The 26,352-nt window shown below is 42.0% G+C and overlaps 1 protein-coding gene across 1 annotated transcript in view; it reads right to left on the reverse strand.

The window, feature by feature from the left end:
* RAMP3 (receptor activity modifying protein 3) overlaps positions 1–16,699 on the reverse strand; it is a 40,822-nt gene extending 24,123 nt beyond the window's left edge. Inside the window, exon 1 of the mRNA XM_082277377.1 lies at positions 16,574–16,699. Coding sequence (XP_082133503.1) covers positions 16,574–16,625 — 52 coding nt within the window. The 5' untranslated portion in view covers positions 16,626–16,699. The remainder of the gene's footprint in view (positions 1–16,573) is intronic.
* Between the last annotated feature and the right edge of the window lie 9,653 nt (positions 16,700–26,352).

Raw genomic sequence — 26,352 nt, forward strand, 5'->3', positions numbered from 1 at the left:
TCCAGGCTATTAGCAGATGGACGAATAAATATACTTGATTCCCTGGGTAGGTTTTTCTTGAATCCTCATTTGAAAATGTGCCTTATCGACCACAGAAAACTGAAGATCACATTAAAAGCACACACTTTACAATGAACCCAAGCCCACTCATTCTGGGTAAAGGCTTCTCCCAGGATGCATTGTCCTGTTATCTTAATCTATCACAGTTTGGCTTCCCCGGTTGGCTGTCAGCCTCTACCCCTCGCCACTTCCCCAGAGCTTCCCCATTGGTCCCCGTTCCCTACTCCTGCCTTTTCCCCGCCCCCGGATAAAACCCCTGAGTTCAGTATTGTTCTTGTCTTTGCCCCTGAATCTTTAGCAGTGTAGAAGCAATAAATGCTCCTGCTGGAACTCATGCAAAGGCCCTTCCCATCTCTTTGCAACTGACTTAATACTGAAGGCTAGCCGTGCGTTTGTGTGTGCGTGCATGCATGTGACCCCACAGAGCCAAACAGTACTAGGCACTCCCCTGGCAGATCACAGACTGCACCTCCAATTCTTATTCTATCAATTCCTGTCACTGTACTCTAGATCTTTCATAGTTATGGCTGCAGTAATCCTCGTAAGATCACAGCAATACAAATGAAGAGAGGGTTTACAACTAGAAAGAGCCAGGCTGACCCAAGTGTCAGTGAGGTAAGCTGTGAAAAACCAAATACTGAATAAAGGCCTACAGATTAGTGCTCACAAATCCTGCCACCCACAAGAAAATGTGCTTTTTGCATTTTTTGATCTGCTCATAACAAAGTAACACAGGATTTTTTTCACCATTCTCAATGAAATGAGTCTGGATACCTTCAGAGAAAGGTAAAACAGCAATTCAGATTACCATGCGCCACCCCTCTATTTTCTTTGCTCTGAGTTACTCAACTCATAACAAAGATTTAATCAGGAGACTACAGCATGCTGGCCATGATAGCTTACAAAAAAGCTTTCCAGTAGCTCTTTTAAGACGGGGCAAGCTTTTCTTGAAAGGTTGATGCCATGATGCCTCTCATTAGAAGATTCATAGAGGAAAAAAAATGGGTCAGTGTTGAAAGGTGTTATCAAGATCCCAAAATAAAACAGTTGCCATACAATCCCACCTAAACTAACATTTAGTGAGAGAAAAGAAGGTTCAGTTTAACTGTACTAGCTGCATGAACTTGCTGCTCACCTTTTTTTCTACATACACGATAGCATGTATGATCGTCCCTAGCATCAGCTGAATCAGATGGGAAAGGAACGACCAGGTTAGAGCCAGAGCAAGAGGTGAAGCAAAGTATCATCAAATGAAGGATGAGGAAAAGTAGGTCTGAAGGGGTTTTGGAAAGAAAAAGAGAAGATAAACAAAGTAGGAGAGAGTAATGTAAAATAAGAAATCTGAGGGAAAAAAACCCAATGTTTTTATTCACAACCTACTTCAAAATCCTGTATATGAAAAATCTCATCCTAGACCTTCACTAGAACCTCTTACTCTCTACTCTCCTTTTATAAAAAGACATTATTCTGACACTAAAAAAGGAGTTCAAAATGAGATTCACAGCAATATGTAAATTTACAACTGGACTACATGACAGGGTAACTGTCCTGTAATTCTGTCAAGAATATAAGCTTTTCCTGTGAAACAGAAAAACATTTCTCAATGTTTATTTTTCTTCTATACTGTTATTTTTCATTGATATTTTTCCCAGAGGCTTAAAAGAAGCACTGAATGTCTGTCTTACAACTACTTCAATAAGTCTGAAGCAGCATATGACTTCCTATCTGTTCTTCACCTTTCTCCAAACATGTTTTAAGAATAATTCTGAAAATCTTGTGTAAGTATATGAGTGAAATGTTAGAATTTTCCCTTGTCTGAATGTTTCTTCAAGATGCTGCTATTACTGACAGGATAGTAAGATTTTTTGAGTGGCTCCCATACTTTCTCAGAATAATTCCTATTTTTACAGATAAAACTGCTGTATGCACCTTTTAACCAGCAATTACAGCAGCATAATACTGTGCATAGTCTTCAAAATGTGATGTTTATTCAAAACATCATTTTCATCAATCATAATTTTCATAAGCAAAAAGAACATTTAAGGACCTCAAGTTAAACCTCATGTCAAGAGCCTACCTCTGTATCTCTTTTTAAAGGCAGTCCTAGCAATTACCATCATTTAATCTTTATCTACATGAGGACAGATCTCCATTGGAAGTTATGTACTAACCAAACAGCTGCCTCTCTGCAGAACTTAAGTTTCATTGATAACAGCACATAAATGTGCAAGAACTGTCCTGACATACAGTGCACAAAGGCAAGTAAAACCAGAGTTTGAAATGGGAACTGCTCCTCTGCAATCATGCATGTATGATTTGCTGGAAACATAGGTGAGAGATTAATACTCTAGCAATATAATTTTGTCATATTGATCAAATCTCAATACCCACATTTTTTTATAAACCTGATTTTAAATACTGAACAAGCCAATCTTACAGCAGTCTAGTGTTTCTCCAGGTATTTAAATGCTGAATAAAGCTACCTGTTGCACAGGTGCTATTAAAGATCATGTTAAATTCAACAATCTTTTATGCAAATCCCAAGTCATACCATTACAGATGCTCTAGCAGGAATGCACAGACACTTCAGGGTATCTAATGCTAAAGAAATTCCCCATGGAAATGACTTCTCCTATGCTCTCACACAATGTCAAGAGGCAGCCTACTACATCAAAAAACACTGGTTACAATTGGGGTAAGGTTCCTTTATTATCTGTTTCCTGGGCATTCATAATTTCAAGAGATTCATTTCATTACTGTCCATCTGAATACAGAAGGACAAGATGAGCTAACACAAGCATTACATGGTTGCCTTACAAAGCCTTTTCTAAAAGTCCTATATTGGGGTCAAGTGAAATGTACGTGGCCAAAACACCACACACTCTGAATAGGCTAAGAAATCCTACAACTTCATGGGAAAGCCCAGAAAGGTCCCTGTTTAGAAGCCACTATAAAAGTGGAAGGAAAGGAAAAATAATCCTCTTGGTACAAAAACTAAACCACCTGTCACTCTTTAAATAACTCTCTGCACAATATACATGGCTCAGAAAGTCATCTTTTGTTCTCAGCTACCAACTGTCCTTTTGACACTTCTTCATAAAAGGAGTGGGATGGGGAGAGGGGGACAGGGACAGGACACAAGAACACCATCACATAGTGTGAAAGCAGCCAAGGAAATGAGGCAACTGAAGTTCAGAGACGGGCAATGACAGGAACTCAACACAAAGGAAGGATGCCAGGAATAAACAGAAGCTTGCAATAAATATAGTACTTGAAAAAAGTGTCTTCACTCGCATTCAGAACTGGCCCAGAAATAAAAACGTGTCTCAGTGTATGGAGTGGCAGGAGTAAGGTAAACTTACTGGCAGGGTGCACTGATCTGTCTCCAGGTCCAAGAAGTTTTCTAGAGAGTTAGCATAACATGGAATTCAGCTTTGCATTATCTCCTGCTTTGATGCTGAATCCTTTTTAATACCCTTTTTATCCCTTTGTGTCAATGGTATGGAAGATACACATATAGCCATGGAAATGTAACATCCAAAACTAAAAGTGCAGTTCATTGCTTACTTTATCACAGCTTGAGGCACTACATTATTGCTTTTAAACTGTGAAGGCAATTTCAGACTGTTAACTATTATGGACATTGGAGTCTTCTTCCTGCAGAGCAAGAAAAGCATGAAAGAAAGCAATTTAAGCCTTTTCATTTCATTGGTACAAATCAACAGGGAACGTTACTGAGGGCATCAACTGTTCAGACCCACGGTGGTTCAGAGTTCCCCAGCTTTCCAGTGACTGCAAGGAAATGTGACCATTACTCTGAACTCATGCTTCAGCTGAGAATCTTTCAGAGTAGCAATACAAATTACTGTCCTTTACATTGTTTTGTGAAGTTCTTAAATCATTGCTGGCAGCATATTAATAATGCTCCACAATTTCTGAACAGTCTGTCTACTTCCAGAAGTGCTGGATGGCTTTTCTACTACTTTGAAGCTGGTGTTTTATTTAAATAAATATATAACCAGTATTTTTAATAAAATATTTATTTCTCTATTCATAATTATTTATTTATCAAATAAATAATTAAATAAACCATACCAGTTCAACAACTGACTTGTGAGGGGATTTCTTAGCTGTACACTAAGATCTGTATTGTACTGGAAGTTGCATGGCTCAGCTTGAAATTCAACAATGTTTTCTTCAAGCCTTTTCTGTTCCATTACATTTTTGATGAAGCAGTGTGTAACTGAAATATAAAATGCTTTTTTTATATAGCTACTGACTTTCAGACAATGAATAAACTAAATATTCCAACAGCAGAATCAACTCCTTGAAGTAAACTCTCTTCACACATTTACAAAAGTGGTATACACAGATGTGATCCTTTCAGAAAGTAAAACTGAGGAAGAGTAAGAGGAGTACATTTGCTTCTAGACGAGGAAGAAATCTCTGGCATTAGAAACTGTTTAAAGATGACATTTAGCAACAAGCACAGCATCACCAGCTGGTCCAGGGGAGTGATTGTTCCACTCTAAGGTTATTCTATGGTTCTATGACATAAGGTGAAAGGAAGAGAGTTCTAGAGGCTTACACACATCAGGAGGTCCCTACAGTTAGCAGAGGCAAGCACAACTTTCCTAACAAATGCAAATTCACTGAATTAACTTCTGTGTGTGTTATCTAGGACATAAGGCAAAGACTGTTATTCTCCATGTATCTATGGGCCTGCCAAAGGTTTTGTGCTCCTTGTTTTCATGTAACTTCTGCCTGCAAGACCTGGTCATCTGAGTCTCGGCATACAGTTGCCACATACATGTGTAACATCCAGAACAACACCAGACCACAGCTCTTCATGATTTATGACTACAGATAAGTACACTTCTAGCAAATTGAAGTGACAGACCTTTTTTTCACCCCCTAAACATCTCTACTTCTTCAGGTTCACTACAGACTTGTGAGGTACTGCTACTGAGGTCTCTATTTTACAGGAACTATGGAAATAATGACAGAACTAGGAAAAAAACTGCCTAAGGTTTTAAGCAGGAACCAGCATCAGTCTTTACTGTGAGCCAGTAGCAGTCTGGTGCCACTACCTATTTCACTATCTCCTCTCAGAAAATGTCACCAAAGCAACTGAAGAACATCTCCCTGACCAAGAGATAATTGTGAAATGTGTCAGCTGTGCAATTTATGGGAAAGGTACATCAACTAATGAGAGCATAATTCTAATTCATTGACCTCAACAGTGAGATAGCTTGCAATTACTGTTGAGAGACACACACACCCGAGACCATGTAAGAACTGTGGCAGCCCCTGAAGCTGGCCATCTGCATCCAGGATCTCAGCTTGCCACTGTACCACCTGATCACCTGGAAGCACATATTTGATCTAACAGCTGCTTATTATTGCAACCCAGCTGCCTGTCATTAGTCAAAAAGGCAGGAAAACATACAAGAAAATGTGACGTGACATAAGGTTTTTCTATAATAAGGAAAAAAGTCAGCACAATACAGACTTTATTCCATACCTAACCACCTGTGAAAGAGTGTAAAGTACCAGTCCCCCAAGGCCAGCAGAGGGTCCAGTTTGCTCCTGTGAAGCAGTCTGAAAGACAAGTCAAGCAATCTTTTTTTCTTTTTTTTTTTTTCCAATAACTTTGGGAAGGGGAAATGACCCATGAAGATTTCACAGACAAGGGTCACTGCACACTCCCTCCTGAGGAAGTGTTTAAAACCATGGGATACTTGAAGACATTTAAAGTTCCTTCTTCCCTTGACAGGCAGGACATTTAAATCAAGATACTACCATCATAGAAGGCCCTGGAAAAATGTTTTTTCCCTCTTCTGACCAGACAAAAAAAATCCCCACCCTGCACATCCACCTTTTCTTGATGCTGCATGTACTCCTCTTGCAGATTCCTAATGCTGTTACACACCACATTGAGGCATTACATCAACATGATTCCAGTGAAGTCACGTTTTCTTTCAATTCTATGCCTACCATGAAATATTAAGTTGGCCTGACCATTCAAATGTGGGTTGTTTTTCTCCAGTAGCCCTGCTTGACTACCAGGGTTCCAGAGCCCTGGATACTCACCTACATGATCACAGAATATTTTAAATGACACATTGCCAAGAAGAACTCACAAGAACAATAAAACACTTAACAAAATTTCAGAGCTTCACATGTCTATTTATACTGCTATATATGTCCCTGCTCATAGTAGGTGTGAGTGGCTTTTCACAACAGCACCCTTGTTCCAAGGAATAAACACTGAAAACAGATCCTTGCATGGCAGCATGATCCCTGCACACCATAATTTTTCCTGGGCATATACAGGTGTATAGGAAACTGCAAAGCAACAGATTCTGGCATAGGAAATTACTTAGGCCAACCTAGAATGATCTAGTAAATCATCCCACCAGGTGCCCATCAAGCCACTCTATCACAGCCTTCCTCAGCTGGACAGGGGGAAGGAAAATATAATGAAAAGCTCATGGGCAGGGATAAATTACTTAACAGCTACTATCATGGGCAAAACAGACTCAACTTGGTAAAATTAATTTAATTTATTGCCAATTAAAATCAGAGTAGGGTAATGAGAAATAAAACCAATTCCTAAAATACCTTCCTCCTACCTCTCTCTTCTTCCCAAGATTAATTTCACTTCTAATTTCTCTACCTCCTCCTCCTGGAGCTGTGTGGTAGCCCGTTAACCCCTGATTCTGTGATGCCATGTTCCCCCATTCCCTCCCTAGCCCTGGCCACTCCCTCAGTTTCTCCCTATTGGCTCCTGTACCCCAACCCCACCCAGGGACCGCCCGTGGGCCCCTCACAAAACCACCCCATGCCCAGACCATGAGGTCTCTCTCTCTGCCTCCAAGGGTGCTGGGACAAGATGTGAATAAAGCCATCTTACCACCCTCATGGGACACCCTTCTCTACCTTCTTCATCACCACTGCATTGTAACGCTGCCAGCTGCTGGAGCCAGATCGCGGGGCTGTCCGAAATGGACTCCGGGGTGCGACCGATCGCATGGCCCTAGGAAACCCCGCTGTGCTCTCAGGGAGCTGCAGCCTGCTAGGCAGAGTCAAGTGGTTACAACAGAGCGGTGCAGGGGGATGGGGAATGGGGCTGCAGTCAGTTCATCACACATTGTCTGTGTCACTCGTCCCTCCTCAGGAGGACTACTCACACTCTTCCCCTCTTCAGTGCTCTATCCCTTCCACAGGGGACAGCCCTCCACAAACTTCTCAAACATGATTCGTCCCCATAGGCTGCAGTTCTTCATGAACTGCTCCAGCCTGGGCCCTTCCACCTGGCCTCAGGTCTTGCAAGGAGCCTGCAAACTTCCCACAGGGTCACAGCCTCCTTTGGGCATCCATGTGTTCAGGTGTGGGGCCCTCCAGGGGCTGTAGGTGGATCTCTGCTCCCAAATGGTCCTCCATGGCTGCAGGGGCACAGCTGCCTCACCCTGGTCTTCACCACACGCTGCAGGGAATCTCAGCTCTGGAGATCTGCTCCTGGAGCACCTCCTCCCCCTCCTTCTGCACTCACCAGAGCTGCTTCCCTCACGTTCTCACTCCTCTTGTACAGCTGCTGTTCTGCAGCAGCTTTTTTCCCCATCATAACTATGTAATCCCAGAAATGCTCCCACTGCCACTGATGGGCTCAGCCTTGGCCAGCAGTAGATTTGACTGAACAAGATTGGTTATTCTCTATTCATCTATAGAACAGCAGTGTTTGTTTAGTTCCAACACCATCAGTGGAGCCTGCAAAACAGTTTACCTAAATCGGCCTGCTTTCACAGCCTCAGAGATGTTCTTAGCCTGATATTTCCTGTGGCTTTGCTCCCATATAGCAGGCAAACTTTTTCACCTAAAGCCTGAAATCCTCCTAAGGATTTTGGAGTCATGCAAGAAATAAGTAGAAAGGGGAGTAGGTAAGAATGAGTACTCCCCTCCCTCTAGTTTTGCAAATGTGTCAACAATACTTTTACTCATTAAGTTATTGTACTAGTTTGAAAACAAACCAGTGGGAGGCACCAAGTCAGAATAACAATTTAATGGGGAAGTTAAAAAAAAGAAAAGAAAAAAACTAAAAGAAAACACTGGTTCAAACTGACAGAGTCAAGATACAACCTGAGTCCCTGTTAGGCAGGGTGGTGGTAGCAGTCTGGTAGAATGGTGGCTGCAGTCCTCTGAAGCAGTGATCCTGTAGAAAAAAGGGTCTGCTCTTCCTCAGAAGGTCCAGTGGTGGCTGTGTAGCTCCTGTCTTCTGGAAATCCAGTGGAAAAGTGTTGTCTCTGGTGTTCAGTCTCAGCTTATATCCACGATGGGATGCTTGGTTCCTCCCTCTGGGTGGAGCATCTCACAATGGGGTAATGAGTCATGAGGCCAAGTGTTGATTAGGCTCATTAACAGAAGATAGTCCGGAGGGAGTTATCTCTGAGTCATGCGGCAGGACAATGATGGGCAATTAACAGAAAGATAGTCTGGGTGGAGGAGGCAAGGAAACACTGCCCCACATGATTTCAACACCTCATGAGGATGGTGATAGAATACACTGCAACCCAGGACAGTTATAAAGAGCCTGATTTCCTACAAGAGGTGTTCATTTCACATTGTTCCTACCAACACTTTTTATTTCTTCAACAAGTTATTTTTTTTTCTAAATCACTGCATGATAAAGTATGAAGTAGCTGGGAGGAAAAGAAAACCTAAATATTGCACAGGCATATTTGGCATGGAACAGCATAAGCTGTATAGCATCAAGCATCCTTATGGTGCTGCAGTACACATTCCACCTGTTCTGTACTGCTCCATCAGAAAGGTAAGACAAAGAGGAGTTAGAACGTACTTAAACTTACTGAAAATAGGAAGTCTAAAATGTCACATTACTACACAGAGAGAGATTCCTGTCCCTATTTCAAAAATATTTAAATCCAAGAAAAGAGCACTAACATTTCTTTCCAAAAATCTTAAAATACAGAAAGAAAACAAGTATTTTGAGGAGCTTAATTTTCTTTTGACCTTTACTTTGTGATGCGCTGACTTCTTTGCTATTTCTGGTTTACACTGGAGCCAGTTAAATCAAAACTGGACTGATGCTTATTCCAGCAACGTTATCTACTTCATTGTGCATCACTAAGTGTTTCATAGTAAAAAATTTCCACCCCAAACATCGCCTTGGAAGTAGGTTGAACAGCGACATTTACTAATGGCAAAGGCTACCATTCCTGAATGCAAATCTAGTCTAGGTCCACTGGTCAAAAAGAAGAGATTTACATTATTTTTTAACATGATACACTAAGTTCTGACTTTGAGTTAGCTTGAAATATGGATTTAGCTCATAAAAAACTAAATATTGATCTGCTTTTCTAAAAATAAAATAGTAATAGAGAAGATTTCACACATACTGAATGACAAGTGATGACTCCATGGAAATAAAGGCTTTGAGCATCTCTTCACTGAAAGGGAAAACAAATTTATTTTTCCTATTTCTCTTGGAAACATAAACTTAATGCTCTATCATTGTACGTTTATGTAGTGGTTTGGTCCAAAATACTCATTACTGTTTATCTGCTGTGAGATAAGAATTAGGAGAAATGCAAAGCAGGCACCAAACTTGAAAGAATATAAAGAAGTTTATTAACAACTCTAAAAGAGGGAAGAAAAAAAATTATACCACCTTCAGAACTCTCCTCCTCCCCCCACCTTCCTCCCTTCTCCCACTGACAATGTGAAAAAACAACCCTTAAGATGTTCAGTCTGTTTACCACTTCCATAATAACCTTGTTCAGTCCATTTAGAAAGAGAAGTCTCTTCTTGCTCATGCTATGAAAACATTATCACGACGAGACAGCCGCCCACTTCCAAATATCGTTCAGTCCATTTAGGAAGAGGAGTCTCTCTGCCTGCGTGTGAGTCCTTTCCCCCGACTTGCAGCTTTTCCCGCAACTGCTTTTGAGGGTCCACTCTTGAAGTTTCTTGGGGTACAATTTTAAGGTTGAGCTGTTCAGAAACAAAAACAGAGGCCCTTCTCCTTCCCTGGGAGCAAAGGGTCTTCATCATCTTCATCGTTAAGACTATCTCTGGGAGCATCTCTAGGAACTGAGGTTTTCTCCTTTCCCGTTTGGAGCAAAAGTCCTCATCTGGTTCATCTCTCCTTGTTCAAACTTCTCATGAAATTACAGCTGCGTCAGCATCTGCCTATCTCAGCGCAGGTGCTTTTGCTTACGAGTTGAACACTCCACCCCCCATATCTTCATGAAATTACAACAGGATACTCTGATATATCATAGCTTCACAACAGAATTTCAGCTTTAAGCATCTCCTCTCTCTCTCCCTCAGGTTTCAGCTCTTCACAGCAGTAAAAGGGTTAATCTCACCTCGGCCTTGCAGCTTTGCAGCTGGAATGTTGAATTTTTCTTATCGCAGTGGAGAGGGGGGAGAGCCGAGCCGCTCCGGCTGCCCACGGCAAGGCAGTGGCGGGGGTTCCATGGCTGGAACAGGTCCATGGCTCCAGGATGGCCGTGGCCCGGCCCGGCCTGGCCCAAGCAGGGCCTGGCTGGGCCCGCTGGCCCCCACACGGAGCCCGCAGCCACCTGTGCCAGCGCCGGAAACGAGAGAGAGCTTGGAGGGGGAGTTTGCCTATTCTTAAATGTGGATCACAGAGGTGTTCACAACTTTAAGTGGCTTAGAGAATTGTCCATATTCAAACTGGCCAGCTGATAGGTTCTATCAGTTCCCAGAGGAAACTGTAAGCACCCCTTAGCAAGGACGTCCCTTCCGGGACTATTCTTGCTAACCTATGACAGTTTACAATACACATTGCTAAATACACTTAAAGAAACCTCTTCTAATATTAAACTGGACAAGTTATATTCTTGGTACATGGAGATCCTTGAGGAGTAAAGCTGGAACAGCTCATGAACTCCAGAGATGTGGAAAGACAGCACTACACTTGCAGCCATTTGCCAAAAAAAAGCATGAAGAGAAAACCTCTTCCACAGCCCCATGTGGCTACCAGACAGCAAAACCCTGATGCGAAGGCTGAGATCACCTTCGAGCAAAGGGCCACCTCCACTCCAAAGCTGCAGAATGTGTGTCTGGGTATCCTGGAGACAGTCATGGCTCTTCAGACAACACTAACTGCAAGCACTCGCGTGACGGTCACGGTGCCACATCAGGAGAACAGCCCTGAGGACACTCTCCAGTCACAGAGCGTGAGCAAGAGAGATTACAGATCAAAGCTTAAGTCCAAGTGCTGAAGTCTCAGAAGAAAGCTGAGCTTTGTGTCCTATGGATGACCACTTGAATTACTCCTACAAGGTTCCGTTTACTTTTCCAACATCTCTTCACAACATCCTATAGCTGTGAAATCTCTTCCCCTTTCTGCTAAAGGCAGGAGGGCCACCCAGAACAAAGGCCACACCCCTGTCAAATCTCAAACTATGTATTTTGAGACAACAACAATGCAATAATATTTTATAAAAATCAGTCTCTAGCATCAATCTCTCCGGACACAAAAGGATGCAAAAGAAATCTGTCACTTGTGACATTTGGAAACAAAATGATTTCACACAAGAAGTAACAGTCATTACTGGCCAATGTTAATTACACTACAGTGTTAATTCTGACACTGCCCACAGATAATGCTCTACAAAATAAGGGCAAATTAGTCACATTTATTAGAGTGTGAAAATCTTAAGACAGGTGCTTTATTGTAGGGCCCAGTGCTTCTGTAGATTCCTTTCCTTACCCAGCTTAATCTGGTTAGATGCAAACAAGACGTGCTTTCATCAGCCTGGTGCTCTGCTAGGGCCCCAGCAGCGCCCACCACATCTTCCTCTTCAGGTGAGAGTCCCCCTGGCTCAGAGCATGGGGGAGCAAGTGACATCCCATCTGCAGAAGGCCATCAATCTGTCTCCGTACAGGCAAAATTCTGTATTCCTGGAGATAAACTGAGGCCATGGGCTGTTATACAGACATGCCCCTTGTCCATGACAATATGGTAGATCATGTTAAGCTGCTCTGAAGACAACAAGGGATCCACTGTATGCTTTGGATCATTTATAACAGTGCCACTGCATTTTCTTTCTAGGTTTTTAGCAAGGAAAAGAGCTGTCTCCTCTTTTCAGACTGGTTTCAAGGAAGCCAACACATGAAGGGAGATTAAGCCTAAAACTTCTGAAAGGGCACCTTCCTCCTATTCCACTTTCTACTTCTTTCTTTCCTCATACTTGCACATTTCCACAGAAGACCCAAGACTCTTTCAAGCAGCTTTCAGGTTGCTCTACATATATATTCACATTAAAATAATGTCAATATTTTCTGTTTATATTTTCCAGTTCATCTCATTGCAAGCCTGGCTGTGAAGAGATTCTTATTTTAGAAAAGGCAGGCTGTTTTCATAAAACATTTTTACAATTCTATTCTGAAATAAAATGGTTCATGTGACAGCTTTCACTAAACTAAAAGGGTGTGAATTAAAACAGGTTTCATCATGCTTGTGAAAATTAATCTCTCTCTGAGCCCTGAATGAGAGCACAGTTTGCTTTCTTCATGCGTCTCTCAAGTACTAATTTCAATAGCCAAGACACAGATGGTAGCAAATGGTGTTTTGTAAGGGACTACTCACTGCATTTTTTTCCTTGGTAAGGCAAACTGAAAATTGATTCATTTGTCTGCAATTCAGGCCATGAATCATCTCAGTTACCAGCAGACAGGTGGAAGAAACTGAAACACAAACTGTACGAAAACTACTGGTGGTGCAATGTTTAAACACAACTCAACTGACAAAACCTCCCATAGCTCCCCTTGAGCTCATGCTCAAGACCCTTTCCTTAAAATTGTGTCATTTGTGTGTACCTGCACCTATAGCAGTACCTGTCTGTCTCAGTGTAGAACTCTATCTCCACTTCATAGCCTCTGGTGATTTCCTTCATAGGCAAAAACAAACCTACAGGCAAAGCCCTGAGGCACCAAAGACATTTCAAACCTTAACAAGGATGTAGATAGTGAGATCTTACTAATTTGGTTTTTAGAGTTTACTAGCTAAGTGGTTTCCAGGATTAGATCTCATTGTTGTAAATCGGTTTTTAAAAGCCCTTTTTCTTCTCCATACTTTCAGCCTGGAGTTACCTTCAAAAATGGACTGCCATTCCTCCTGGGGCCTGGGACCAAGCCAGCTGAGACGGCATTCAATGCACTGTGCTACCACCTGCAGTCCACTTGCCACCACATGGACAATCCTACCATTCATCCACTCAAGGGCACTGGTATGAACCTGTTCCCTGCTGCATGTGCAGACTTAGGAAAGAAGCAACACCTTCCTGAATAAAAGAATCAGGAGACACAAACACGGTGACGGGTGGTGAGAAGAATGCCTGGATCCAACAGCAAATTGGAACACAGGCTGCATTTTACACCAGATGCTTTGCTTTCAGGATGGACGTTGGTGGGGTTTGCTGCCTGTCTTCCTGCTTGCCTAGTGTGAAAAATCATGTCTTTAGAAAATGAAACATCATTTTGGTAGAGAAGTGTTTTTGTTAGAACTCTGTGGTCTATCTCAAAATAAGATGTTCTGCTTTGCAAAGGTTTATTTGTTTTACACACACACACTCGTCTATTAAATTCAGAACTCCTACAATGGTATTCCCTTTCTTTGTTCCACCCTTTGCTGCTGCAGAAAAGCATGATATTCATAAGAAAATAATGGAAAACAAATCCCTTTATTTGATTTTCAAACTTTAACCCACTAAAATTGTTTCCTGTTGGTTTTTTTTTTTCCATCGTTGGAATCCAAACACTCCAGGAGTTACAGATGCCATGTTCCACATAAGGGGAGCTCAGGACCTTACAGAATTTGGACTTTTATACACAGCATTTTCATTATTGTTTGCAGATGAGGTATAGTCTTTAAAACAGAAAGTAAAAATGTAATTGGGGCCAGGCTTTGTTTCCAACTGTCCAGTCACTCACCTCTGACCAAAATGCTAAGCTTGGCTACCCCCTGTGAAAACAGGATTATGAAATGGAAAAACCTACAGACAATCTTTGAAATCTGCATACAAGAACTGTGCTAGATAAGAACCATACCAGCTGTCTTGATATAGGTTTATATTAATATACTGAGAAAGGTTACTCTAGAATTTTAAAAAATACCCAGCTTTACTCTCATAGCATTTTGTTACTCAAATACAAGTAGTACCACTGAAATTCAGGTGTTACATAAAGAATGAAGAAGAAGTGTTTGGGCAGAGATACTGAAACAATGACCTGTGTAAAAAACCCACTTTGTCTGTTAGAAGCCCTTAAGTTTCTTCTTTCCTCAGTTTCCATACATAGAAGTAGAATAAGAGAATTTGGCATGATGGTAAATACATCATTATTTCTTAGATTATTTCTTAGGTGCTTAGACTCCACAGTTAGTAGCTGTCTTCTAAGTATCTTAGAATACTAAGCAAAGCAGAGGATTTCACCTGACAGCTGGTGTTTCCAGCTCTGCCCCATTCTGGATGTTATCAGCACTTCACAGAGAAAGCAGAACTGATGACGTGCCTGTGTACCAGGTACCTCAGCTGATGCATTCTTTCCCCTCCACACCCAGCAAATCCAACTTCTCCTACAATCACTGAGTGAGCGCAATGCCTTTTTTTGCCATGCTCACTAGGGATAGACAACACAGCAGGTAGTTATGCAAAGAAATAATGTGTCAAGAGTCCTAGGCAGAAAGATACAGAAAGTAGTGGTCTGAGGTTACAGGAGTAGAGACCACACCCAGATGGGCTTCCCACTGCCTTTAGTGAGCTAACACTGAGGAACTGTGGCAAGAGTTTCAGCGTAAATGATAGAGGTCATAGCTTAAGACAGGTTTCTTGTTAATCAAAAGAAGCCACTCAATTAAAGTAAAAATCTTTCCAAAATAACTGGTTTTAAAACTGTGTTTGTATTCTTCAAGAAGAAATTTAGTTTTCTACCACTTTAGGCTTTTCTCATTTAAAAACCTGATTTCACATCATAGAACCTTAGGGTTTTCCTACTAGGAAATCAGTCTCATTTCATTAGTTGTTAATTATATCTACCCTTTCCAATTCCAAGCAAAAGTAATGCATTATCAGTTAAGAGATATCCTTAAAATCTTTTGTGTGTGTGTTATTCTATTAAGAATGGAACTAGCACAGTTAAAAATGTCTAGCACAATTGATTTATCTGTGCCTCTCTGGTGAAAAATGTGTTTCTGTAGCTCCCTGAGCCACAGGGACACTGACCTTCCCTCTACTCAATCTCTGAAAATAAATCTCCAGTGGTCAATTTTGCTTTGCAAAAATCACAGTAACATCAAGACGTCTCCCCATACAAAAAGATTATTGCCTAGTTCCCTAAGTTCAAGACTGCATAAATCTTTCAAATGTCAAGACAAGTATTGGCCATTTTTTTATCCCTTTTCAGCTGAGAAATAACAGAAATCTGAGCAACTAAGGTAAGATTTTAGCATTCCTCAAGCCACAGAGAATCAGAAACTTGTGCATGTGACATGTCCTTCTTTTGACAGATCAGGTAAGGACAATGCTACTGAACACTTGAACACAGTCGATACAACTGCCCATTTGTTTGCAGGTCTTTTCATAGAAAGATGTGCAATGTTTACCAGCTTTGTACTTTGGAAGGGGTGTAAAATAGAAAACAAAGTTCTGAAGTCCTCAGATACATCTTCTAATGGTACCAGGCCTGATTTTTTGTCCCTTAAAGTGTGACTCACTGGGAATCAATTGCATCTCTTAGTTTACTGTTGTGTGAAGAAGATCGGAACAGACTTCTGGCAACTTTTGATGACTGCAACACATTAAATCTGAGAGCCCTAAAACTATCTACCTAACAAGGAACAATAAAATAGTTTTTCTAGCAGCTGAGGCACTCATAAGGGAAAGAGCTGAAGGATACCTGTGCTTGATAACTACGTGCTTGGAACGCAACTACTCTAACAGGAATCAGCCCTTCAGTCTGCAGGAAAAAACCTTCCCCAACAGCCAAACACACCTCCCCAGAATCCATATAGGATCCCAGACGGAAAGCCTGACTAACGCTAGAAGTTTGAGATCGTTTTTCCTGGGGCCTGCGTGCCCTGTTCGGGGACTCCCCTCGGCGATGGGTGGCTGCCGTCGGCGCGATGCTGGAGGGGACCAGCGGGCCTGACGCTGTGCCCGGCCCCGCCGCCCGCCCGGCGCTGCCGAAACGCTCTCGCTGCGAAGCCGCCGCTCTGCTCGAGATGGAGAGCCCCGGAGGGAAAGCGATCCCCGCTGCGTCCCGACCCACCGGCAAGGGACGCCCGGAGACCCCCTCCCAAAGGGACGATCTAGCCCAAAGTGGGGGTGCTGCCACCTTTCCCGAACTTCAACCCCACGCCCCAGCAGAAAGCAGTGCCCTCGGGGGCCGCGCACACGCGAGGATGCTCAGCCGGTCCCGGTGCAGCAGTCCCGGGGCGGGAGCGGCCACCCCGCCAGCCACTTACCCCAGAGCAGCAGGACGGGGAGCTGCCGCCGGCGGCTGCCCTGCGCCTCCATCCCGGCGCGGGCGGCGGCGAGCGGCCGCGGGGGACGGAGCCCGCATGGGGCAGCCGATCCGCAGCCGCACAGGGCCCGAACCCGCCTCAGCCCGCCCGCAGGGGACGCTCCTCTTCATGCCTCGGCGTCCAGCCCCGAGCGGCGGCGGCAGCGGGGGCGGGCCCGCCGGGGAGCCGCTCCCCCGCCCCCGGGTGCTCCCAGCGCCGGCAGGGCGGACCCGGCGACCGGGCCGGGCCGGGCGGGGCGGGGCAGGGGCAGGGGCAGGGGCAGGGGCAGGGGCAGGGGCAGGGGCAGGGGCAGGCACGTGTGAGTGTGCTCTGTGTGCAGCCACAGGAGCGGAGCCGTGCTGCCCGCTCCTCCGAAAGCTACGGCAGTAAGGATGCCGCTCTCAACCCATCCGTCTTTAGGGGGAAGGCACCTGCCCCGTACGGGGAAGGCTCTGGTCTTAAGTGTCAGAGGGATTCAGGGACTCTTCACCCCTTGCCCTGGGAGCCAGAGCAGCTTCTCCCCTCCTATCACAACATCCTGGCGGTGGGGGTGAAGGCATGAGGAGCTGGAAGGCCACCTGTGTTAGCCCACCTGCGTTAGCCCACCTGCAGCCCTTGCATGGCACCAACATGATTGCGTGCTCAGTATTTACTGAACATGGGCAGCGAGCTGGCCTGACCCCACATAGACCCAGAACAGCTTGAAGTTCTAAGACACTAAGTGTATTTTTATGTTGCCATTTCATCTTTGCCTGTCTCTTTTCAGAGATGGTACAGCTCCTGATTTTCATCAATATTTAAAGGCTGTGTTCCTGGAGCTTTCTCTCTAGGAAATCGGCCTCTCCATCAAGAAACACCAGACTGGGAAGCTGCTTAAGGCAGCTTTTCTTACCTAAAAATAATTGTATTGCTCAGTAACAAAGACCCAGAGTGTTGTTCTAGGTACCTGGACACTCCACCTCAATAACTGCCTTTTAGTAGAAAATTAAATCACTACCATTATTAGAGGTCAAATGTACCATAAAATTTCAAATTTCAAAAGAGATTTTCAAGCCACTCACAAGAACAAAGGGTACTTTTATGTATCAGTCAGGTTGTTCACGTTGACTTTGTATGTTTGCATAGCACAGTGCTTCCAAACACTTTTGGAGAGTGGGACCCCAACACAGTAGCAGAATTATGCATTGCATGTGCCTTTGTAACCATTGTTCCACTACACAACCTTTGTCTGATTTATGTTGTTATCTGGGCTGAAGGAAATGGCAAACTTTGGAAACCACAGAGAAGGCCGGGAATCCGATGGTGAAACAGCTCTGCAGACATTTGTGTCAGTTAGAATGAACCTCCTATCACTTGTGTGCCACTTTTTCCACTTATCTGGAAGCAAAGCTTGTAAAATACCATAAACCATAAATAAACCATAGCTCAGGGAGATCATCCTTCAGCAGAGGGGCTGTCATTTCTGCTTTGTAAGGAGTGTTTGCAAGCTGCCCCTGCCAGAAGGAACTGCAGCAAAGTGACAAGCGTGAAGGCACATACACCACAGACTTGTTATACCATCTATAGCATCCTTTCTAACAGTAAGATCTTCATTTCCATCACAAATTCCATTTCTTGCAAATCTGAAAATACAGTTAGTATTTTCAAAAATTTAGACGGATCTCCAGGAGGTTAAGCATTATGCCTTATATGGAATATTACATGTTTAAAATGTTTTAAAAATTACAGTATATTATACAGTATAAAGGCAATATTTTTGTAACACATATGGAGATAATGCTGACAGGTTTTTTTACATCAATTGTATTTGTTTTCTTTGCCTGTTTCAGACGAGAAACTGGCAAAGTGAGTGTTACTTCTTCCAACTCTCAAGATTCAGCAAGCACTTCCCATTTTGTGCTTGCAGGACATAGTTTGAAGGTGCAAACAGTATTTCTGAGGTAGGACAAATAGGCAGAATTTATAGGTGAATGCACTAATTCAGCCTGTTGCACTGGATCACAAGCCAGCTATGCTAGGTGATATCTTCAGCAATGTGGTTTAAAATGAGTAAGTCTGATTCACATTTGAACAAAACTGTGACAGCATTAGAACGATCAGCAAGAGGGTTCAAAAAACTTAGGCTCTTTGCAGTTTTTCAGTAAGAGTGCCCACTCCCCACCCCCCTCTATTGCAGTAATGCAAATAGATTCATTCCCGAATGACTGCAAAAAACCTTTTTTGTTCTGCAAATCTGCCTCAGTAGCATTATGTACCTACACCAGCAGTAGAAATCCAATTCACCTTTGAATAAGAAATACCAGAAATGTCCTTTGCTGTACAAACCTCTGAATCCCATCCCTGACAACACACACCAGGAGTGATCTCAGAACCACAGTCTCTTGTAATTTCAGGACATACAACCTCACACTAACCCTGTCTTGGGTACCCTGAAGACAGTGCTGTAATCATGTTACTTCAGGTATTGTTCTGAAATGCTTAAGTCTGCTAACAAGACACTGAGTAAAAGAAAATACAGTGACAGACATGTAGGTAGTTGTTTCAGTATGGAAAGTTCCTGAGGAGTCCATGGTGGGAAGAGATGGAAGAAGTCAAGTTGCCCATGACAGATATTATTGCCAGCACTAGAGTGTTCAGAATGGTGCAAGATAAAGTAATAAACTTTCCTGCTCCAGAGTTTAACTGATTCAACAGAAACTGAAAAACAATAAAATAAATTAATAAAAAGCTGAAGACATTACACTACAGAAAGCAACACTGCCTTTCATTGTCACCTCAAGAACTGGCCCAGAGAGAGAGGCTGCTTGCCTGTATAGAAAGACTTTGCTCAGTGTCAGATGAAAAGCTTTCTTCACCTTTTCCTAGCACAGCAATTTTGTATAAAAGAAACATTAAGATTTCAAGACCACGTTTTAATGGGATTGCTTGCTGGACTGAGGTTTGAAAAAGTAGGTTCAGTTCGCCTGTGGTTTTAAACTAAAGTAGGTCATCCTTCCTATTTAGTGCTCCTAGAAACATTCCTTTCCTGCTCCAGAAATTTAAAAAAAAAAAAAAAAAAAAAAGGATCTGCACATTATTAAAATAATTCCTGTCTTTTTACCATCAATATAGGAAATGTAAAAACATGCTAAACCAGTCCCCCCAGTTAAAAAACAGCTTTTTCTGCAACTCAAAGGCTCCACTGCGGTATATTGGCTGCACATAATACCCAAATTGAGTTTACATCAGTCAAATCTGATGAGCTGAAACTCTTTATGTCTACATTACTTGAACTGAAGGAGGGGAAAAAAGAACATTTTTGTATGTAAAGATCTTAGACTTTTGTACATAAGAGCAGTCATGGAATAGAGAAGCACACAAGTATCTTGCCAGCCTTCTAAAGCTTAAATTTTAAGCTGTGTGTGGATGTGCTCTGTGATTTCAGCAGGGTTTCCATGTTCAGAGCAAAGCATCTAGGCAGTGTTTGCGTGTTCCAGACTACACTCTATTTCAGAAGTGCTGAGCTGTGAGTATTTAGCACCTCTAAGACCTCTAAGCACCTCTTATTTTACATACCTGGCTATGACATGACAGCCTTTCCACAGCACAGCATGTGGGCTTTGTTTGAAGGAAGTGGAATATTCAATTACTTTGTTTCCATACTAGTTTCTAGTACAGTAAATTGTCTTGATAAAAAAACCCCACACAAACTACTTCTGTACCCTTCATGATCAACATCAATACCTACCAAATAAAAATTTAAAATTCCACAAGTGTTAAGATGCAGGTCAAGGGAAAGCAGACAGATTTTATTGAATGATGGCAAATGCCTCTTCCCTCTCTCTGGAGGGAAGCTCCCTATTCAAGGGTCCCAAGGCACCTGCCCCTTGTTTTGCAGCCAGCAGTGCAAAATGCTCCCATCAAAGGACCCAAGTGCAAATCTGTAGGAACTGGGATGTCTTGCTCATTCCTATGTGTTGTTCTTTTACCAAAAGGAGTATCCCAAGACCACTGGTGACTGTACATCATGCACATCGTAATCTTCTCTTCCTGTTGTGCACAGCTGTTCTTCTTTTTCAACACCAGCCAGAAGCTTTGTTAGAACAGAAAATCTTCGTAATTTGGCCCAGGGATGGGAAACAAATCATGCCTTCATTTTTAACGTAAATGTGAACATTAGCAAAAGGCACACAATGCTCTATTCCTTCTAGACTAAATAAAGCCAAAACTAATTTAAAAGGTTTTAAACACTTCACTGTCAGTTATGTTCTTGAGGCCCTGACTTTTTACTCAGAAATTAATTTAGTTTTTCATGACAGGCTGGCTGAGCAGTTTGGAAAATGCTGGGAAAGAATATACAGACTGTTTCCCATACATGGTTGTGTCTCTGAAAAAAAACTCAGCTTGGAAAATCAGGGAGAAAGATAAAAGAAGAGAAATGGAAACACACACCATTGGTTGGGGTTTTTTCTCTTTTAGAAATAATAACACTGTTAGAATTTATTTTCATACAAAATATTACAGAGCTGAAGGCTGACATATATCTGAAGGAACATTCAAGGATCATTTTATAATCATTGGAACTCAGCTGACTCCACAGAGATTGGTGAGATAGCAACATAAACCTACTGCAAGAGAAAGCAGCAAAGCCTATTTGAGTTCAGTCTGAGCACAGGATTTCTGATTCCACATGTGGGCTCTGATCAGTGCAGTTATGCACGAGCATCTCCTTAGCATGACAACAGACTAATTGTCCTTCCTAGGTGCATGAATGACTGGCATTAGGGCTGAGCAAGACAGATCCTAGGACGCTTCTTAAATGAGAAATTCCATAAATTTCCATTCCATGGAAAAATGCAGCACTATATAAAATGGAAAATATTACTATAGTAAATATAACGTTATTTGGCAGCACCAAATGAGTGCAATACATAACATTTCTAATTATCTAATTCTTAGTATAATTGTCCTTCTAAAGTAAAATAGAAAATAAAAAAAAAAATCATAACATGTTTTCATTAAGGCTGAGTTCAACCTGCTATTGCATTCACAAGTATTTCTATCATAATAAATCATCCTATTTTAATCTTGTCATCTTTACAGTCCCAAGGCAAGCCCAGTTCATGCACAGAACACTTACATCTCTTTCACTGACACATCTCACAGCATGTGCTACAAATTGCATAAAATGTGAAAGCAGGCACAAATATTGCCTCTTGCTGTTTTACTTGACCAATTTCCCTTGGAGTGCCATGGTGCAGAGCCCCAGGTTTCATTACTTGAGGAGAAGACCCCTTCGTCATTCACTTTATTAGTACTGCCTCCCTTACTCCTGACTGAGAAGATATGCACAGTAAATACTTTTAATTATTAACGAGAAATTTGGAGAAAATTTGTTGGCAGTTCCCTGAAGAATATCACTGATTGTCACTGCCATTGAAAAAGGGGAAGGGAGGAAAGAAAGGTGATGTGTCAAAAGACACCATTGCTTGTGTTTTCTGTCTCTTTCATAAATCTGTCCAGGTACTGCAAATGTATCCATTCACAAGGGTTCTTTTACCATTTGACCGCATACTTTCATGTCTTGGGATTCCCTCCAAATGACCTCAGTGAAGGACACCAATTATTTCCCCCATATAGGAATGAAACTGCTGTTTGCATTTACAAGCGCCTCAATTAAAGGTTTAATTGAGTTTGTTGCACTTTCAGAAGGGAGAGCATCTGCTCAGGTTCTGCTGACCTCAAATGACAGAGAATATCTCAATGTGACAAGTGACCATAGCTCTCATTTGAAAAAATGATGTTTCTCAAACATCTGGGGCAGCACAGAAATAAGAACAGGACACAGGTGGGAACAGTGGGTTGAAGATTTATCTTGGTAGCACTCACTATCTTTGTATTGTATCAAACAGCAGTGTAGGCTGCTGAGACTGGTGTGCTCAATCTCTGATTCATTGAGAACTAACTTTAATTTTAAGAAAATTCCTGCTATTATTAAGAAAAGTAAAGTGTGTATTTATGCATTAGGTAACATGAAATAATATCAATCCTCAGATGAAAGTAGAAACTATTGAAGAAAGGAAATACTATCTTTTCAAATGTTTACTTTTTATGAAAGGTTTTGTTCATCAAAAATTTACCTTTAACAGAACATGTAGCCCTTCATATTTAATTGAACTGCTGTAAAAATCTCTCGCTGTTTCTAGCTCTAATAGTAGAATGATCTGCATCTCTTGGAAGTACCAGTTAAATCTTACTCAGGATCCCTTCTTACCATCACTTCTTTTTGTTTTAAATTTAGATAAGATCAAAAACAACAAAATGAGGTAACAATACCTCCCATAACAAATTTACTAGATACTAAATTTTTCCATGGAAGGGAAGTGAACAAATAATATAGATGAGCAAAAGGGCTTTAAATAATTGAGATTAACTGACATAGGCAGCTATTTTGTTGGCAGACACAGATATAAAATATTCCAAAGGCGAGCTATCTTTGGCATTGTCTCCAGGGATTTCTAAATCAGAGGAAGGATGTAAGTGGATGACAAGCACAGCAGGTGGTGTACCACTGGCCCACATGCACACTTGCCATTTCCAACTACTGTATCAGCTACTGAGTTTCAACTCGATGATTTCAGGTGGAATTTACTGCTTGACCTTAGCAGAGTACAATGCTGCACTAGAGGAAGTGAGAGCTATCAGAGAATATGAAATCTCCCCCAGCCCAAAAGCCAAACCAAGATTTAAAGTTCACAGTAAAGTCAAACAGTGTAGAACACATCAGAGGTAGGGGGTTTTTTGCACTACTCTTACAAGAGTGTCATTTGCCTTAATTATACACTAGAGGTTCAAATAAATGTGAGTTTCAAAACCAATTCCAAGCAGAATAACCCAGAACAAAAATAATTAGAACATTACATAATTATAATTCCCCAAAAGTGCTTAAAGTGGGGGAAAAAAAGAATCCTAAATATTTAATCAAAAACCCAAAACCCATTCACACTGTAAATTAAGCAACTACTTTTAAAAAACAGTATTACGTCCAAATATTTTAAACTTGCTCTGTCTTCTACACATATGTCCCAACTCTTCCTCTATCAGAACCATCGCTGTTAATTCTTTTGTCTACTCTTCAGAACACTGCTATTCTTAATTCTGAATAAAGTGAAGGCCTATGACTGAACTTGTGATGAAAGCTGTGTTCATGTAAGAAATTCTATTTCTTAAATGAATAAATTTCCTTTAAGAGATTCCTTGTAATATTTCTTTCTTTCTGGGAGAAATAAATAAAAAAAATCTGTCCTGGTTTCAGCTGAGTTAGTTAATAGAGTTTATTTTCTTCTTAGCTGGTACAGTGTGATGTTTTGAATTCAGTATGAGACTGATGTTGATAACACACTGATGGCTCAGTTGGTGCTCAGCAGTGCTTACCCTGAGCCAGGGGCTCTTCAGGTTTCTGTTCTCTGCCAGTGAGGAGCTGGGAGGGAAAATGGCCGGGACAGCTGACCCAAACTGGCCAAAGGGATATTCCAGACCACAGGACATCATGTCCAGTATATAAACTGGGGGGAGTTGGCCAGGAGGCACCGATTGCTGCTGGGAGATGGGCTGAGCATCAGTCAGTGGGGTGGTGAGCGATGGTGTTGTGCATCACTTGTTTCTATTTGTTTTTATTCCTCCTTGTCTCTCTTTTCCATTACAATTGTCAGTAGCTGTAGTAGCACATTTTATTTTGTTTCGATTATTAAACTGTTCTCAATTCAACCCATGAGTTTTGCCTCTTCTTTCCAATTCTCTTCCCACTGGGGTGAGGGTAGTGAGGTGACAGCTACATGGCTCTTAGTTGCTGGCTGGGATTAAACCAAAACAGACATTTTTGGTGCCCAATGTAGGGCCTGGAGGATTGAGATAACAACAGATCCAATCAGAGCTTGTTAAAACAAATTTTAAGGAACCATTGAATTCGTTTAATTGTTGCTGGTCACCACGTTGTTTCATTTGCTCTCTGCATGTGTGCTCACAGGCCCGTTATAGAACACTGTTCTTTATGCACACGTCCCCTGTGGTGATGCTTGGGCTAAAGCTGTTCTTTGCAGCAGTGGTTTATGACATGATAGAATCGCTGGTCATTAATCAAATCCTGTGTGCTCGGCACTGCATCACCTCTGAACCTCGGGAGCCATCTAGTGGGAACTGTGAACAATCACACCGTTTAGCTGTTGCTCGTAGCGTCAAAAGGACCTTAATTTCCTAAACATTTATTTAATTTCTCTGTTTTGCTGAGTATGAATATGACAGTTTGCGAGATGATCTCAGAAAGCCCAAGCAGGAGATTGTTCCTCAGGTAAACACTCCCAAGGATTTACATTAAATCTGTATGTGTAGGAGATGGGCAGGGATGTTTCCTGCAATAATAACACATGGATTTACTTTTCTCAATTTTTTTTTTCTGGAACCTGAAAAATATTAATTAATTGATAGCAGAGCTTCCATTAAATTCCAAAGATGCTGATCTTCTATGGAATAATGTGCTGATCAAACAGTAAATGACAAGACTTAAGCAGGGAAGCATTAATATTATCTGGACATCATATTAATGAATTTCCTTAATCAAAGAAATCCTTTGAAGGGAATTTTCTTCATCAGATAAGAGAAAGTAATTATCGGCAGGGAGAGGATGTGGGTCACAGCAGAAAGGATGCCATACTCTACCAGGGAGAGACACCCCGTGGTGCACAGCCTGAACTGCCATTCCTGCAGCCATCTGCAAAGAAACAGCAGGATGAATCATATACAGGGATTAAACAATTGCTTATAAAGCCATCTCTTTTAATAATACAGGTAACAACAGGAAAGATCTGATGTAAAAGTGGCAATTTCTGTTTCCAAAATGCCACTCACAAATTTAACTTCATCTTTAAGCTCACAAATCTTAGTGTTGATCTTTATCGTGCCTTCCTCTCCCCTTGCCTGAGATGTGACTGTCCATGTAGCTAGAGCTCTCATTCTGTCACATCCTCTATTAAATTCACAATAAACGTTTTTTGCCATCAGTGCCAGGCATCTCATCACATTAAGAAAATCCTACTGCCTAAAGTTGTTTTTTGCAAATTTCTTGTCTTCACTTAAAAGAACCTTCAAAGCCCTCCCCTCCTCTGCCTTTTGCTGACACTTTGTACACCTTGTACACTTACATTTGTACACTAGACCTTCTAATTCCCAGACAAAGGATATGGAGGAAAATCAAGGCTTTCCCGACTGTAAGAGCCAAAAGAACTCACAGCCACAGAGGTCACTGCAGCTTTGGTCAGGTGTGGCCTCATGATGTACCCAAGCTGCCTGTTGAGGTCTCAGCTCCTCTGCTGCTTCCACCCAGGGGAGGCCATGCAGCAGATGTGCCTCAAAAGGCAGCATGTTAACTGGCCCCTCTCTGCAACTAAGAAAGCAACCAGGCCCCAGCCAAATTGCTCAAAAGAAGTTCTGCCCTCAGCAGAGCAGAGGTGCTTCTCCATGCTTCTCTGAAGGTGTTCAGAGATGCCCCAGAAACAGGAGGATCAAGTAGGGTTGCTGTGAGGTAGGTGATTTTTCTAATACAGTCAAAGGACAGCAAGGAAAATGGGGCATTTTATTCTTTAGAGGGTTTCCTGATGATTCCCATGTGTGTTGGAAATAAACACTGATTGAGGGACTTTTCATTAGGACATGCATGGTGCCTGTAGCTTTGGGAAGGCAAAAGATAACACAGGTTTACATTTTCT

This window comes from Coloeus monedula, assembly GCF_965178545.1.
Source record: "Coloeus monedula genome assembly, chromosome: 1".
Lineage (NCBI taxonomy): Eukaryota > Metazoa > Chordata > Aves > Passeriformes > Corvidae > Coloeus > Coloeus monedula.